General features: G+C 46.9%; 1 protein-coding gene across 1 annotated transcript in view; it reads right to left on the reverse strand.

Moving 5' to 3' along the window:
* The window catches only part of ano1a (anoctamin 1, calcium activated chloride channel a), a gene marked incomplete at both ends in the record, with an annotated part of 45,263 nt that extends 33,226 nt beyond the window's left edge, over positions 1-12,037 (reverse strand). The window contains 5 exons of the mRNA XM_084437306.1: positions 2,219-2,370; positions 3,248-3,346; positions 7,269-7,613; positions 11,257-11,450; positions 12,031-12,037. Of these exons, the coding sequence (XP_084293432.1) occupies positions 2,219-2,370; positions 3,248-3,346; positions 7,269-7,613; positions 11,257-11,450; positions 12,031-12,037 (797 nt within the window). The remainder of the gene's footprint in view (positions 1-2,218; positions 2,371-3,247; positions 3,347-7,268; positions 7,614-11,256; positions 11,451-12,030) is intronic.
* Positions 12,038-15,357: the final 3,320 nt, after the last annotated feature.

The following is a 15,357-nucleotide window of genomic DNA, read 5'->3' on the forward strand; positions in this document are numbered from 1 at the left end:
ATCAATCAATCGATCAATCAATCAAATAAACGAAAAGGCCAGTTATTAAAGGAATTCAACTTTTTTATGAGAAGGCTATAGCCTACAGTATAGTTGGACAGGGAAATAAAGCAAAGAAGGGCGATATTATTTTGAGAGCACTAACTTTATTGTGACACAGAAAACATCAAACAAAGACATACTGTAACGCAAGACAAAATATGTAATAGCAAACGGTCAAAATGGATGACATGTATAAAAATAGTAGTATTCAGTCAATGCAGTCTTTCAGCATGACGTAGGCTACTCAATGCTGCAGGTCGGAGGATGTGCAATTCCGTGATGGTAAAGGTGCAGGATGAGGCCCTCCTCATCATACTGGTGCACCCTCCGCAGCAGGGCCTCCTGGGTAGTACAGGGCCTCCTGGGTAGTACAGGGCCTCCTGGGTAGTACAGGGCCTCCTGGGTAGTACAGGGCCTCCTGGGTAGTACAGGGCTTCCTGGGTAATACAGGGCCTCCTGGGAAGTACAGGGCTTCCTGGGTAGTACAGGGCTTCCTGGGTAGTACAGGGCTTCCTGGGTAGTACAGGGCTTCCTGGGTAGTACAGGGCCTCCTGGGTAGTACAGGGCCTCCTGGGTAATACAGGGCCTCCTGGGTAGTACAGGGCTTCCTGGGTAGTAAAGGGCCTCCTGGGTAGTACAGGGTTTCCTGGGTAGTACAGGGCCTCCTGGGTAGTACAGGGCTTCCTGGGTAGTACAGGGCTTCCTGGGTAGTACAGGGCTTCCTGGGTAGTACAGGGCTTCCTGGGTAGTACAGGGCTTCCTGGGTAGTACAGGGCTTCCAGCCTGAAGCTGCTCCCTCTGGAGATCAGCGAGGACCTGCTGCCTTCGTCAGGCTTCACTGAACCTCCAGATGATCAGCTGGGCGACACCAGCCAACTCAACGCAGGGAAGCCAGCCCTCCACTGCATCATTAAATGATGACTAATCAAAAAAAACTACATGCACATTTATGCGTACCTACAGGTATGGGGAAATATGGCGCTCTCCGAATGTGACCCATTTTCGCCCAATCCAAACTTCCTCAAAGTAGGGGTCTACTGTTCATCCTGGAGAAAGTGCAGATCCATCATTTCATCATAAACCTTCACATCATATCAGCTGGGGGAATGAAAGCCAGGGCTGATAGAGTCTTCAAGCTGTGGGCGAAGTCCACGTCTTCTTTGTACCTTGCCAAGGCATCAGGCTATAAACTGTTGCTGGCTACATAAAATATGCAATGAAATATTCAGAAACTATGTGCCGTGTCTCCTTGATAATCATACCTCCTCTAATATGTAATAGTATTAATGCTCTATTTTAGCCTAGATGTAAAAATTAATGAATCATTGATTCACTCAGGTCTCTCCTACGCACCAGCCTTTTGAAACAGATGTGTGAAGTAGTCTCTTGAATCACAGCCAACGTAAAAAGAATACTAATATAATGTCCTCTATTTTATCCTCTATTTTATATATAAAAAACCCCATCTTGTTTGATATTTCAACAAACATGACCATAAAAGTAGCCATAAACGCCATAAAACGAAGTGTCTGTCTAACAGTTTGTGTGGCGAAGTTTAGGGCTTTTTGAAGCAGTAGCTATGGTACAATTTTCGTACAAATTGTGTGTTAATGGTTGTGTGTGCTAATGGCTATGCACATTAATGGTTCTGGCTAATGGCTCTGCACTCTAATGATGATAATGGTGCGCTATTGGGCAGACATGAGCAACCACAAAGTTCTCGCACCAAAACAATCAAAAAGTGCATCCTCTAAATGACCAGTGGATCAAAAGCTAGCCACCCCCTCTTTGGCATGTCTCTATTGTCAAGCCTCTGGGATTTTAACCTCTCTGGCACTCAAACAGACATCTGTTCATGAGCTTTCAGTGGTCGATCATTGGTAGTACAGCAGTATTGGTAGATGTATTGGCAGTATAATAGTATTCAAGTGAAAATACCAACATGCACACTCTCACAATGTTGTGGTGCTGGGAGTAAATCCCCTTAAAAGTTTCAAATGAAAAATGACACACTCCCGCACACACCTTTTCTCTGCTTTTAATCTGCCAACGTTTCGGTTAGACCTTCATCAGGTCAAGTACAGTAGTATTGGCAGTATGGTAATATACGTAGTATTGGTAATCTAGTATTTAGTAGCATAGTATTGGAAGTAGAGTGCAGTGTGTTGGTACTCACAGGTGCTGCTTCTCCCTGGAGAAGGGGTGTGACAGGGGCTTGATGCTCTGCGGCCGGCTGGCCTCCACCTTGGGGTGCAGGGGAGCCGTCACCTTGTGGATGAACAGCCTGATCTTCTCCACCAGGTTGCTGCCCTGCTTCACCTCATACACCTGCAGGGGTTAGGACACGGTTAGGACAGGGTTAGGACAGGGTTAGGACAGGGTTAGGACAGGGTTAGGACACGGTTAGGACAGGGTTAGGACAGGGTTAGGACAGGGGTTAGGACAGGGGTTAGGACAGGGGTTAGGACACGGTTAGGACAGGGGTTAGGACAGGGTTAGGACAGGGGTTAGGACACGGTTAGGACACGGTTAGGACAGGGTTAGGACACGGTTAGGACACGGTTAGGACAGGGTTAGGACAGGGTTAGGACAGGGTTAGGACAGGGTTAGGACAGGGGTTAGGACAGGGGTTAGGACACGGTTAGGACAGGGTTAGGACACGGTTAGGACAGGGGTTAGGACAGGGTTAGGACAGGGTTAGGACAGGGTTAGGACAGGGGTTAGGACAGGGTTAGGACACGGTTAGGACAGGGTTAGGACAGGGGTTAGGACAGGGTTGGGACAGGGTTAGGACAGGGGTTAGGACAGGGTTAGGACAGGGTTAGGACAGGGTTAGGACAGGGTTAGGACAGGGGTTAGGACAGGGTTAGGACAGGGGTTAGGACAGGGGTTAGGACAGGGTTAGGACAGGGTTAGGACAGGGTTAGGACAGGGTTAGGACACGGTTAGGACAGGGTTAGGACAGGGGTTAGGACAGGGGTTAGGACAGGGGTTAGGACACGGTTAGGACAGGGTTAGGACTATCACAAAAAAATAATGGTCCCTAAAATGTGGCATGTGTATGCCTGTGTGTGTATGTATGTGTGTGTGTGTGTGTGTGTGTGTGTGTGTGTGTGTGTGTGTGTGTGTGTGTGTGCCTGTGTGTGTATGTATGTGTGTGTATGTGTGTGTATAAGACAGGACAGGCCACATCTCAATCTCACACCTTCTTCGTGGGCATCTTGAGCTTCATGAACTCCGCCTCTCTGCAGAGGACGTTCCAGGGGGCGTGGATCTTCAGGAAGCCCACCCCAGGGATCTGACTCTGGAGACACAGACACAGGCTCAGGACAGAAGACATGGAGGCTGGAGAGGTATGCAATAGAATGCTGAGCTAGAGGGCTACAAGATGATGTTTACCCCCACGCCTGACAAATCATGGCGGCTCAATGAAACACTTGCATCTAACAATCTACACTCTGACAATCTCCTTTACACTCTAACAATCTACTTTACACTCTGACAATCTCCTTTACACTCCATATTTTAGATTCCAAAAATCAACTTCAGATTCCATCAGTCTAGTTTACACTCCATGAATCTACTTTACACTTAAGTGTATGTGCCAGACACAGGAGGACAGAATTTCTCCTGTATAAACCGCAGTGGTTAAGTGTATATTCCTGAGCTACTGGCCCAGTTCCCCAGTCCTCCTGCCCTCCTCTCCTCCTCTCATCTCCCTGCCCACTCCTCCTCCCCTGCTCCCTGCCCACTACTCCTCTCATCTCCCCACCCACTCCTCCTCTCCTGCTCCCCGCCCACTCCTCCTCCCCTGCTCCCTGCCCACTCCTCCTCTCATCTTCCCTGCCCACTCCTCCTCTCATCTCCCCACCCACTCCTCCTCCCCTGCTCCCTGCCCACTCCTCCTCTCATCTCCCCTGCCCACTCCTCCTCCCCTGCTCCCTGCCCACTCCTCCTCTCATCTCCCCGCCCACTCCTCCTCCCCTGCTCCCTGCCCACTCCTCCTCTCATCTCCCCGCCCACTCCTCCTCCCCTGCTCCCTGCCCTCTCCTCCTCCTCCTCCCATCCTGTCGTCCAGGGTTCTGACGTGTCTGTTGTTCAGAATGCTGCAGACTGACTGCGCTGCAGAGTGGATACTGGTCAGGTTTATTCCTGGTCGATGTTTAAATACACACACAAACCCAACCTCCTTTCAGAAGGCGTGAATGATAAGATGATAAGGTGTTGGAAGTGTTTAGTCTAGAATGCTGTCTGTGCAGTCTGTTTCTGGTGTTTATCTGGACATCTGTGTGTGTGTGTGTGTGTGTGTGTGTGTGTACTGTATGTGTGTTTGTGCGCACATGTACTCTATTCATCAGGCGTACAGTATGTGGGTGGTGGTTGTCTTTGTGCTTGTGTGTGTGTGTGTTTGTGTGTGTGTGTCTCAGTCTGTAGGAATGTATTTCCCTCTGTGACTCAACTACCTGTCGTAAAGGTTAACGAGTACAATCATGTAATTGACATCTGTTTGGAGACCCTAAGTGGTTGTGCCAGTCTCCACATGCTGGCACCTCAGCCAAGCTCCTCCCCCCTAGCAAGTCTAGCTGCACTGAACCAACCAGCCACATGTTTTATCCCATATTCACAGCTGGTAGCCAGCCCATAGAAACCGGTTGAGATTATAGTAATGGTCTCTCTTCATCAGAGAGCGGACTATTAACATCACACACTCCTCACACACACCCCAGTCCTCACACACACACACACACACATGCGCACACACACACACACACACACACACACACACACACACACACACACACACACACACTCATAAGAGACAGAGGCAAACTTATGAATGTGTGAACTAGGATCAAACACAAGCCAGTGTTGAGAGACAGAACAACTGGTGAAGAGAACTCAAACTTTTGAACTGGGTCTCAACGTTCACAGCGGTCTCTATCCTCCCACCCCATCACAAAGAGACATATCTCTATCCCTCCATCTCTACAGAGACATATCTCTATCCCTCCATCTCTACAGAGACAGATCTCTATCCCTCCATCTCTACAGAGACATATCTCTATCCCTCCATCTCTACAGAGACATATCTCTATCCCTCCATCTCTACAGAGACATGTCTCTATCCCTCCATCTCTACAGAGACATATCTCTATTCCTCTATCCATTTACAAAAAGAGACATCCTTCCATTCATCCATTCATTATAGCAAGAGGGAGAGAGAGATCTATATCCCTTCATTCCCTTATGAGAGATTTGTCTCCACTACAGCGATGCGTCTCAGTGTGAAGGCGTCGGACTGACGGAGGAGGCCGGTACGGCAAGGAGATTGAGATTAATGTGCTGCTGCAGGTGGACGTTCCACCACGTTCCACCGCGTTCCACAACGTTCCCCTCGGACAGACTTCACCGTCAGACACACACCTGCTGACATCTTCTCTGACACAGATCAATACCGTGGTGAGAGCTCATTCATCACTCCAGTATAGTATCCCTCGCCAGGAGATCAAGTCTGGGTCACGCATGTCGATACACATTCAGAGAGTCGTCGCTACACAGAGAGTCGTCTCTACAGAGAGTACTCGACAGAAATCAATGCTTTGGAACTAGGAGACATGTCGGTGTTGGAGGGATGGAGTTTTAAAGGAGTAACATGTCGGTTGAATACACTTGCCAGTTGTCTTTAGGCAACAACAAAACAAATGTGCATAATTTTTGTATTCTTCAGTAATTTTAATGTATTTTAAAATGTATTTTTCTAAGCCCAAATTTCCCACGTTAAAGGTTCTCCCAAACTGTCTGGGCATGGCAATGAGAACTTTCACATGCCCCCATTTTCCACACACTGTTACCTACCTCCGTGATACACGCTCATCTTGGGAAACAGAATTTTCACAAGATAACTAACTATACAGTACAGTATCAAGTATCGGTAAAGATGCTGATTTATTCAGTAATTATTTTTTCTGCAGTAGCTAGCTAGCCAAGTTAAAGGTCCCCTGTTATGAAAAATCTTTTCAGTGATTGTGCGCAGGGCCGGACAAAGGTTTAGGGGGCCCCTGAACAGTTTATATGGGGCACCTGTTTTTCTCAAAAATCCTGTTTGGGGTTATGCGCACATGCAAATATTTTTTGGTAGTGCCAGGCCTAAAAGAATAGGGGAAACACTGCTTTACCATTAGATTACCACCTGTTACTGCCTGTCAACTGCCAGCAGAAGCTAGGTTTTAACTGAAATTTGGGGCCTGCGTGGGATTACCCAAAAATATTTGCAGGCCCCAAATTTCAGTTAAAACCTGGCAGTTGACAGGCAGTAACAGTAGATACTAGCCTCGCCTGCCAACTCACCTCCCAGTCGGTGGTAATCTAATGGTAAAGCAGTGTCTCCTCTATTCTTTTAGGCCTGGCAGTACGCACCCAGGGGGGACACATGAAATTGGGTGGTCTGGGGTTCCTCCCCCAGGAACTGTCTGTCTGACTGGCCCGGTCAAAATGTAATTTTGAAAATAATTGTTTGAGATAAGGGAAGTCCAGACTGCGGAAGCAAACTGAAAGTGAGGTCACAAGATCAGGATGGTCTCATGAGGCAAAAGAGATTATCCTCATGCATCCTCACTAGAGGAGAACATTCTCAACCAATTGAAAATAGGACAATAAATTTAACATCTACTTCTCCAAAACTAAAGGACAAATATATTTCATATAATGTTTCTTCAATGCCCTCTTGAGCAAATAGAATATAAAAACTTTGTGTGACGAATCACCATGTTACTCCTTTAACTCTCTTTCTACTGTACATACCCTGTACATACACCCTCACCCTATACCCCCACCCTCACCCTATACCCCCACCCTCACCCTACTCCACCACCCTCACCCTATATCCCCACCCTCACCCTACTCCACCACCCTCACCCTATACCCCCACCCTCACCCTATACCCCCACCCTCACCCTACTCCACCACCCTCACCCTATACCCCCACCCTCACCCTACTCCACCACCCTCACCCTATACCCCCACCCTCACCCTACTTCACCACCCTCACCCTATACCCCCACCCTCACCCTACTTCACCACCCTCACCCTATACCCCCACCCTCACCCTACTCCACCACCCTCACCCTATACCCCCACCCTCACCCTACTTCACCACCCTCACCCTATACACCCACCCTCACCCTACTCCACCCCCGTGCGGTCCTCCATCTCCCCCTCCTCCTCACCCCCTCGTCTTTCTCCAGCTCCAGGCCCATTTCCAGCAGGTTCTCCTCAAACTCCTGCCGTTTGAAGCGCCGGTCGTCGTCGTGGTAATCCATCTGGTGCTCCTGGGCGGCCAGCTCCGGGTCCTCCCTGGCCGGGGGCGTGGCCCGGCTGCGCCTCATGCTCATGCTGCGGCGCAGGCCGCGGATCAGGGCCATGTTGTAGAAGCGGGAGGGCTGGCGATGCACGCTGGACGGCTTCTGGATGTGGTAGGTCAGCACGTAGTCCACCCTCCGCTGGCCGTCCTGGAAGTAGGGACCCAGACCGGAGCGTGGGGGGCCATCGTCTGGCTTCAGGGACTTCAGCAGCTGGGAGGGGTTTGGGGAGGTGGGGGGGGGGGGGGGGCGGGGGGCAGAGAGGGGGAGAGAGGATGAGAAAATGAAAGAGGAGATTTTGAGCATATTGTTTGTGAAGTTTCAATGTGTGAAAGATTGTTGTACGGCACGCATATCAATGTCTATCTGAAAAACACACAGGGTTTGAAACATACTGTAATGATCAAAGTACAATCACATCTCATCTTTAGACTGTGATACGTCAGTCCCAGCTAAATTAAGTATTCAATAGTATCTACTGCATCTACAGTAGAGCAGCTCTCCAGAGGAGCTGGTTATTATGCCTAGAGGTAATACTAGGTCACCACTATCAAATTATTATCTAATAATCTCCATTAACAAGTCATAATAATCTCTTGGCAGGGGAGGCTTAATCTCAGTCATGAGGACATTCCTCAGGATTAGTGACCAGAATGACTATGTCCAATCAGAAACCATGCAGGGCCGTTCCTCATCACCGGGGCTGTGAGGGAAGCCCTGGTCTCTGACTAATCAAACATGGGTCTGATCATCACCAGCGCTCCGGCGTGTGACGTGATGCCAGATCAAAGAGGCTGCAGCTGAGGAGGCATGTTGTCATGGAAATCCTTAGTCCTCAAGTTCAGAATCAGCGGCTGTCTGTCAGAGATGAGGATTTCCTCGGTGAATATGAAGCACATCGTACCCCGCATAAGGAGAAAATCGGACCGTATAAAATCCTATGAAATGTCAAATCAAATGTACGGTATATGATTGAGGTTGGGGAGTACTGTACAGTAGCCTACTGTATGTGGATGATGGGCTATAGAGCTAGACTATGTGATCTAGGCTACAATATGTGAGCCAGGCTAAATTAGTTAGGCTATGTGAGCTACAGTACGCTACAGTATGTTATCTAGGCTACAGTATGTGAGCTCACAAATTAACTACGCTAAATTAGCTAGGATATGTGTGTAATGAACAGTTTAACAGATTAAACCTCAACAAATATCATAATTGGAATGTAAGAATTCCTTTCACTTATATAACTTGTAAATAATGAGTAATTAGATTAGATATTATTTGACAGAATCAAAGGCACCTACAACTCTCACCAACTCTTATCTATAGCACTTCACACCCAAAGTCAAATATTTGCTCCGGCACAAAAGCCATTCCTTTCCATGAATTGAACATGCCTTCAGCTCATACACAAACACATTTTTGAACAAACACATTAATCCCCCCCCCCGCCCCATTCCCTCACAACAGAAGGTCCCAGTGAAGGTCAGCGGTCGTTCCTCAGAGGGGCCAGGAGGATGCGTTGTGAATCGACCGAGTAGGAGAGCGCTGTTCACGGACCCAGGGAATGAGATCTCCAGGGCCCTTCCCAGGGTTCTGTCAGCCTCCCACCCACCTCCTCCTGTGGCGAGCGGCATCCCCGCGGCAGCATCCAAACACATTAGCATACATTAGCGCTCAGCCACGCACAGCAGGGTAAGGCGCTCTGACTCAACCACACTGAGTCACTGTACAGCTGTGGCCTGAGGGAGGGGACACAACTCCACTACCTCCGGTTAGCGGGGAGGACGCAGTGAGTGGTGATAAACAGAAATCTGCAGACAGATACAGCGTGTAGGCCACAGAGCCAGTTGTAAAACATCATGAGCTACCCTCGCCATGATAATGCTCCATTTAGAGAGAGAGAGAAAGCAACGCCACCTGATAAGCTGAACGTAAATGGAGATAAAACTCAAACGCGTTGTTTTATTCCATGACGAAATAGTTCAATACGGAGACAGCTACCGATGTAAAGAGTCACATGTGTCGCTGTGTCGTTTGTCAGTGTTGCTTTCACCCTCATTTACACCATGCCTGGATATAGTACCTATTGTAAACACTACTTTAGTCAACTGCACCACCGAAACGCTAGCCATTTAATAGCACAGGTGAGCAGTACCTATAGGAGTATTTAGGAGCAGTACCTATAGGAGTATTTTTACAGCTCACTTATCTGGCCCCCGGGTGACTACTGTTTTTTTGCTTCCCTCTGGAATATGTAGAGAGTGGGTCGTATGCCCACCTCCCTTGTTCTCTGTAAAGCGCATTGTGTTGCCTCTGGGTATGAAATGCGCTATCCAAATAAAGCTTTGATTGATTGATTGATTGAGTGAGTGTGAGTCAGTTCAACTCGGTCGCATACACTCGTCACTGGACCTCTAGTCTGGCTGCAGCCACCTGAGCCCCCGACAGGGTTCATTAGGAATTCATCTGACTTCAGAAGATCAATGTGTTGATCATAAACAACAGCCACCTCCAGCCGCTGCAGGAGTTTAAACATCCTTCAGGGACTGCTGTGGGTAGGGATTGTTTATCATCAATACAGTCATAACAATTAGCATTAGTCATTAGCTTGGAGAAAGCTAGCCGGTGAACTCTCCACACATGCCTCAGAGGACCCAGTAACATTTATTATTTACCACCCTCATTAAAACAGCTTTGATGCTGAGCTAAGCTTAAGAAAGGGACTCTCATCTGTGATTACTGCAGGAAGATCCAGCCTCCTGATGGTGCAATCACAATCACAATCCCTTTTATTGCCAGGTTGGTTTTTACACGTTAGGAATTTTCCAATTAACAAAACCTTGCATGCCCTTGTTTGGTCATTGCCCTGATTGCCTTTGTATATAGGTGTGCCATCATTACATGATTTTAAACCTGACGAAGGTCGGGGTACCGAAACGTTGTTGTGAGCGAGGACAGTGTGCGGGACCTCTCTCTTTTTATAAGTCTTGAAGTTTTTTTTTCCTACGCACCTAAATCTAAATCTTTGAAGGTGCATTAGCCCTTTTCACTTTTTGTGGTGCAAAAAAAAGTGTGGGGAAAAAGCTTGAAACTAGCCTATGTTAAGATCATTAATGTTAAATATGAATACAATAGAAATGACTGATGGCTTCTTATATAGGGTATATATAGACAAACAGGAACTATTTTTGATTATCAGATAGGCTATTGTGTTTGTGCAGCACTGATGCATACTAATTATACTGAGCCCTATCATTCTTCCTCTGACTGATAGTATGTTTGTGTTTGTGCGTGTTTGTGTGCTGATGCCCGGAGAAGACGTTTCTAAGTGTAAAAAGAAGTTTTCACACGTTGAGGTAAGATGTCCTCAAGGTTAGGGCAGGCCTATAGGCTGTGATGACAGTCAGCATGGCCTGGAGGGCACAGCTCAGCTCCACTCCCAAATGAATTCACACTTGCGATAACCGCTACATTGGTGTAACTTCCTTTTTCAGTACAGCGGCCGTCAAACAAAAAACACACCATTGTTGTTTCTTAATGTCTTCATTTAGTAGCAGAGAAGTGTGTACTCACTATAGAGTGGTAGTAGTACAGTAGTGTGTACTCACTATAGAGTCGTACTAGTAGAGAAGTGTGTACTCACTATAGAGTGGTAGTAGTAGAGAAGTGTGTACTCACTATAGAGTGGTAGTAGTACAGAAGTGTGTACTCACTATAGAGTGGTAGTAGTACAGAAGTGTGTACTCACTATAGAGTGGTAGTAGTACAGAAGTGTGTACTCACTATAGAGTGGTAGTAGTACAGAAGTGTGTACTCACTATAGAGTGGTAGTAGTACAGAAGTGTGTACTCACTATAGAGTCGTACTGGTTGTAGCGGTCCTCCTCCGCCCCCTTGGCGTTTCCCAGGATCCCCGGCTCTGAAAGCTTCTCCTCGGCCGGGACTCGATGGTAGCTCTCGTTCCTCCTCATGGTGGCGCTCTGCTCCAGCTCAGGGAGGCACGTGCTGGACCAGTTATGGACCAGGAAGGTATTATCTGGGGGGGAGCCTTGGGGGTGTGGGGAGGAGAGAGGGGGAGAATGAAGGAGAGTAAGGGGAGATAGGCCAGGGGTAGGAGGGAGGAGAGGGAGGGGGAGGGAGGGAGGGATGAGAGGGAGTGGAGAGAGAGAGGGGGAAAGGAGGGTAAGAAGAGGTGAGATTAGAGCAGTCTCTCATTTCATGGTATAATTATAACTCACTAGAGTATTCGTTTCGGTAATGACATGGTAATATGGTGTGAAATTCATAATTGATCACAGGCAGCATTTGTAACCTCTGCACACCGTTAGAATCCACAGTAGTTACTGGCAGTGTGTGAACGAGTCTTTGAAGCAAGCGCCAGAATGCAAGGGGAAAAGAGTCAGTATTGAAGTCAATTTCAAATCAATACCACCAAGCCAGACTCTGGCTCCGGGGGAACAGTGATTCAAGTAGAGATGGCGGAGAAATGCTTGGGAAATCTATTCACACCCGCGGGTATTGACGGTAAGATGGTGCAATGGTGGTCGGTTGTATGAGAAGAACCCATTCCAAACCAGACCTGGTCGAATCACTGTTTCTCAATCCGAGGTGTCCTTGATTTAACTCACCTTGCATGCAGGAGTTGCATGTGTGGTGCTATTGCTTACTTTGTGCGTAACAACCTTTATCAAGCACATCTACAGTTATGTGAGGTATGTATTGTAAGGCCTCAGTGATGTGTGGTATTAGCAGGTCTGGTCCCAGCATGTCTTTATCTTAGGAGCTATGATGGCAGACCTCCCAGCAAGGAAGTATAAAAAAGGAACCGTGAGAAATCATATTTCATGTTCTACCCAGAACCACTAGTGTCATATGTGTCCAATATTTGTACATTCCTTGGCTCCAGAACAGGCTGCAGGCAGTCACTCCACTCACATACTTCGGCATGGCAATATCAGATGACAGAGGTTCCACTCCAGAACCTTTTGTGTTCCACTGGGGGCGAGAGTCACACAACTCCCACCATCATCTCTGACATGTGCTGACATGCTCTACTTGAATGTGAGAAGGCTGACTACATGTGACATGTGACATGTGACCCCAAAGGGCTTGTCAGGTGTCAATCTCTCTCATCAACATTGCTTCCATCCTCACCCCACTCTGGGTTCAATCTTGGGTCCTCTGCCTTACAAACACACTGTGTCCTCCTCACATAAACATCAGTATTTCATGCTGAGGACTGAGTTTACCAACTCTTATTAAAGGCTTTACTGCCGATGATTGGGACGTACAGTCGGTTTACTTACTATAGACAAATGTTAGATGAATGTTCTTATTGTAAGTCGCTTTGGATAAAAGTGTTGTCTAAATGACTGGAATGTAACTTGGTTACATCTCCATTAGTCTCAACGCCAAACCCATGAGAGTTCTTTCACTGATACACTACGTGAGCTATGCTAACTATGCTGCAGATCTCTCTATGGGTCTGGGACACTTCATGCGAAAATCTGATGCTGAAATCCTGGCGAATTAATTGATTTTGCAGGAATCCCAGCGATCAGGCATTCCCACCCATAAATATGCCCCACCCATCTAACCTGGGCTAGGGTCTCTCATTTGCTGTTACGACCTGTCACTCTTTCATTGAACCGTCGATACGCCTTCAGAATACCAGCTTGTGCGGCAACTCAATGTAATATTTGAGTCTGGAGAGAGAGAGACTACATCTCCATACAAGTGAGGACATGAATATCCGATGAGGACACCTCACTGTTGCCTGTATGAGCACCGAGACTGGGGTCAATTCAGCTTCAATTCAGCCAGTTCAGAATTTAAAATCAAATAAAGTTACGAAAATGACATCGTAATGGTAAATGGACTGCACTTATATAGCGCTTTTCCACCTTAGCGGCACTCAAAGCGCTTTACAATGGCTTCTCATTCACCCATTCACACACACATTCACACACCAATGGCGGTAGCTTCCATGCAAGGTGCTAACCTGCTCATTGGGAGCAATTTGGGGTTAGGTGTCTGGCTCAAGGACACTTCGACATGTGGACAGTCGGAGCTGGGATTCGAACCACTGACCCTTCGATCATTGAACGACCCGCTCTACTAACTGAGCTACAGCCGCCCCCATCGTAGGAACCCTATTGTTCTTTTCAGTATTGTTATAAAAAGAAAATCCTGGAAATGCTCAAATAACTTTTTAAGTCCTGGACCAAAAATTCTATAAATCACCAGGTCTAAACTACAGACCAGGAGTAACTACGCCAGAAAGAGTCACCGTGATTCGCCCATAGGTGGCGCTATAATAAGCAATTTAGAACACAATGCTGGCATTTACTAACCTGACGTGCCAGATGGTTTGCTTCGCATAACCATCTGGGAACTATCAATTGGAAACTGTTTGGAAAAGGGCAGGCACTTTCAAAAATACTTGGCAGGTGATTGGATGAACCATCTGTCTATCACCGTCTATCACGAGCATCCGCTCCTCACTACCGTCACAACTTTCTGTACACTGATCTGAAACGAAACGAGTGCACATAACATAATTAACATTTATAACACATAAAAACACTGCTAGAAAAGAATACATTTCCTGCCCCCAAAATTTGTGTGAATGCTGAAAAGCTGAAAATAAATCACAAAAGCATTATTGAAAATACATAATCTTAGCCTAAATGGGAAAAATGGGAACTAAGTTCAATGCAATGCCATTTAGTCCACACGCATAGCTGCCTACATAGTTACTAACATGAGAAAACATACACTAAACTGTGGTTAAATTTCTTAAGTAGCAGCAATCGAAAATATTTTCCTCTCATCATCTTTCACTCTCAGTCAGAAAATGTCCGCTGTCCGTTTGGGGGGGGGGGGGGGCAGGCATCCCCTCCAAGGCAATGATAAAGGAAACACTCTATGGAGAGTATGATTTGTGAGAGAAACAGAATGTGAGCTTGCAAGATCAGGATGGTCACACGAGGCTGGGCATTTCCACCCCATTGGACAAAAATGTATGAAACTTGGTACACTTAGGGTATGTCTTTCCTCGTGGGGAACAAATTTGCCTCAAGAACCCATAATGTGCTTATAACTTTTTACAGCCCTAGGGACTTGAAACGGACTGTTCATGAAGAGGGCACTATCATGTTGCATCATGTCGGAACATTTGCAGATAGCCTATCTATAAAAAGAAAGACATTACAGGCATTTCAAATTTGACCATTTTGGCAGGAAGCTAATTAGTAATGCTAATATAGCACTTTAAAACTAATCTTCTCCTATGAACCTGATTCGGTAAAGCTTAGCTGGTCATTAGCTAGTTTTGCGGGATTTACCTGGTGGGCCAGCCTATCTGTCTGTCAGTCTCACCTGTCTTATGGGGGCGTATCTGTAGGACCCGCTCATTGGGGTTATATTTTCAAATACTTTTGGATCAAACATTTTTGGATTGTAATTTTAACCCGCATCCTTATTTGACTGAAGTGAAACCGGAATGCCCCAAATCATTCCCAGGAGACAGGAACAGGCGCTCTAAGTGACAACATGGTGACGCCACCTCATATATGACCATGAAGATGCTCTCTTGCTCTGACTGTTGGAACCTGGGGCCTGGTGAGGACAGGGCTCTGTGACATCACTGACTCCATTGGTCTCGCTGCCGTTTTCAGGAGGAGGAAACATGGAATCATCTTGTCCACAATCAGCATGTGAGTGTGCTTTAGAAGGAGGACAAAGAAACAGCATCTATGTATTCTGCCTTTAGAGAAGATGCTTACAGCCAAGCTGCTTCAGTTCTAGAGCCCCATGCCACACTTGTATTAATGTAATCTGTAGTGATGTCATGTACCCTATATTGCTTGTTTGTTTCATGGATGGCTGGCTGCACAATAATTGTCTCCTTGTGAGTTGATAAAGATGACCTTGACCTTGACTATAGCAGCTCT

The sequence above is a fragment of the Borostomias antarcticus genome (genome assembly GCF_949987555.1).
Source record: "Borostomias antarcticus genome assembly, chromosome: 4".
Classification (NCBI taxonomy): Eukaryota; Metazoa; Chordata; class Actinopteri; order Stomiiformes; family Stomiidae; genus Borostomias; species Borostomias antarcticus.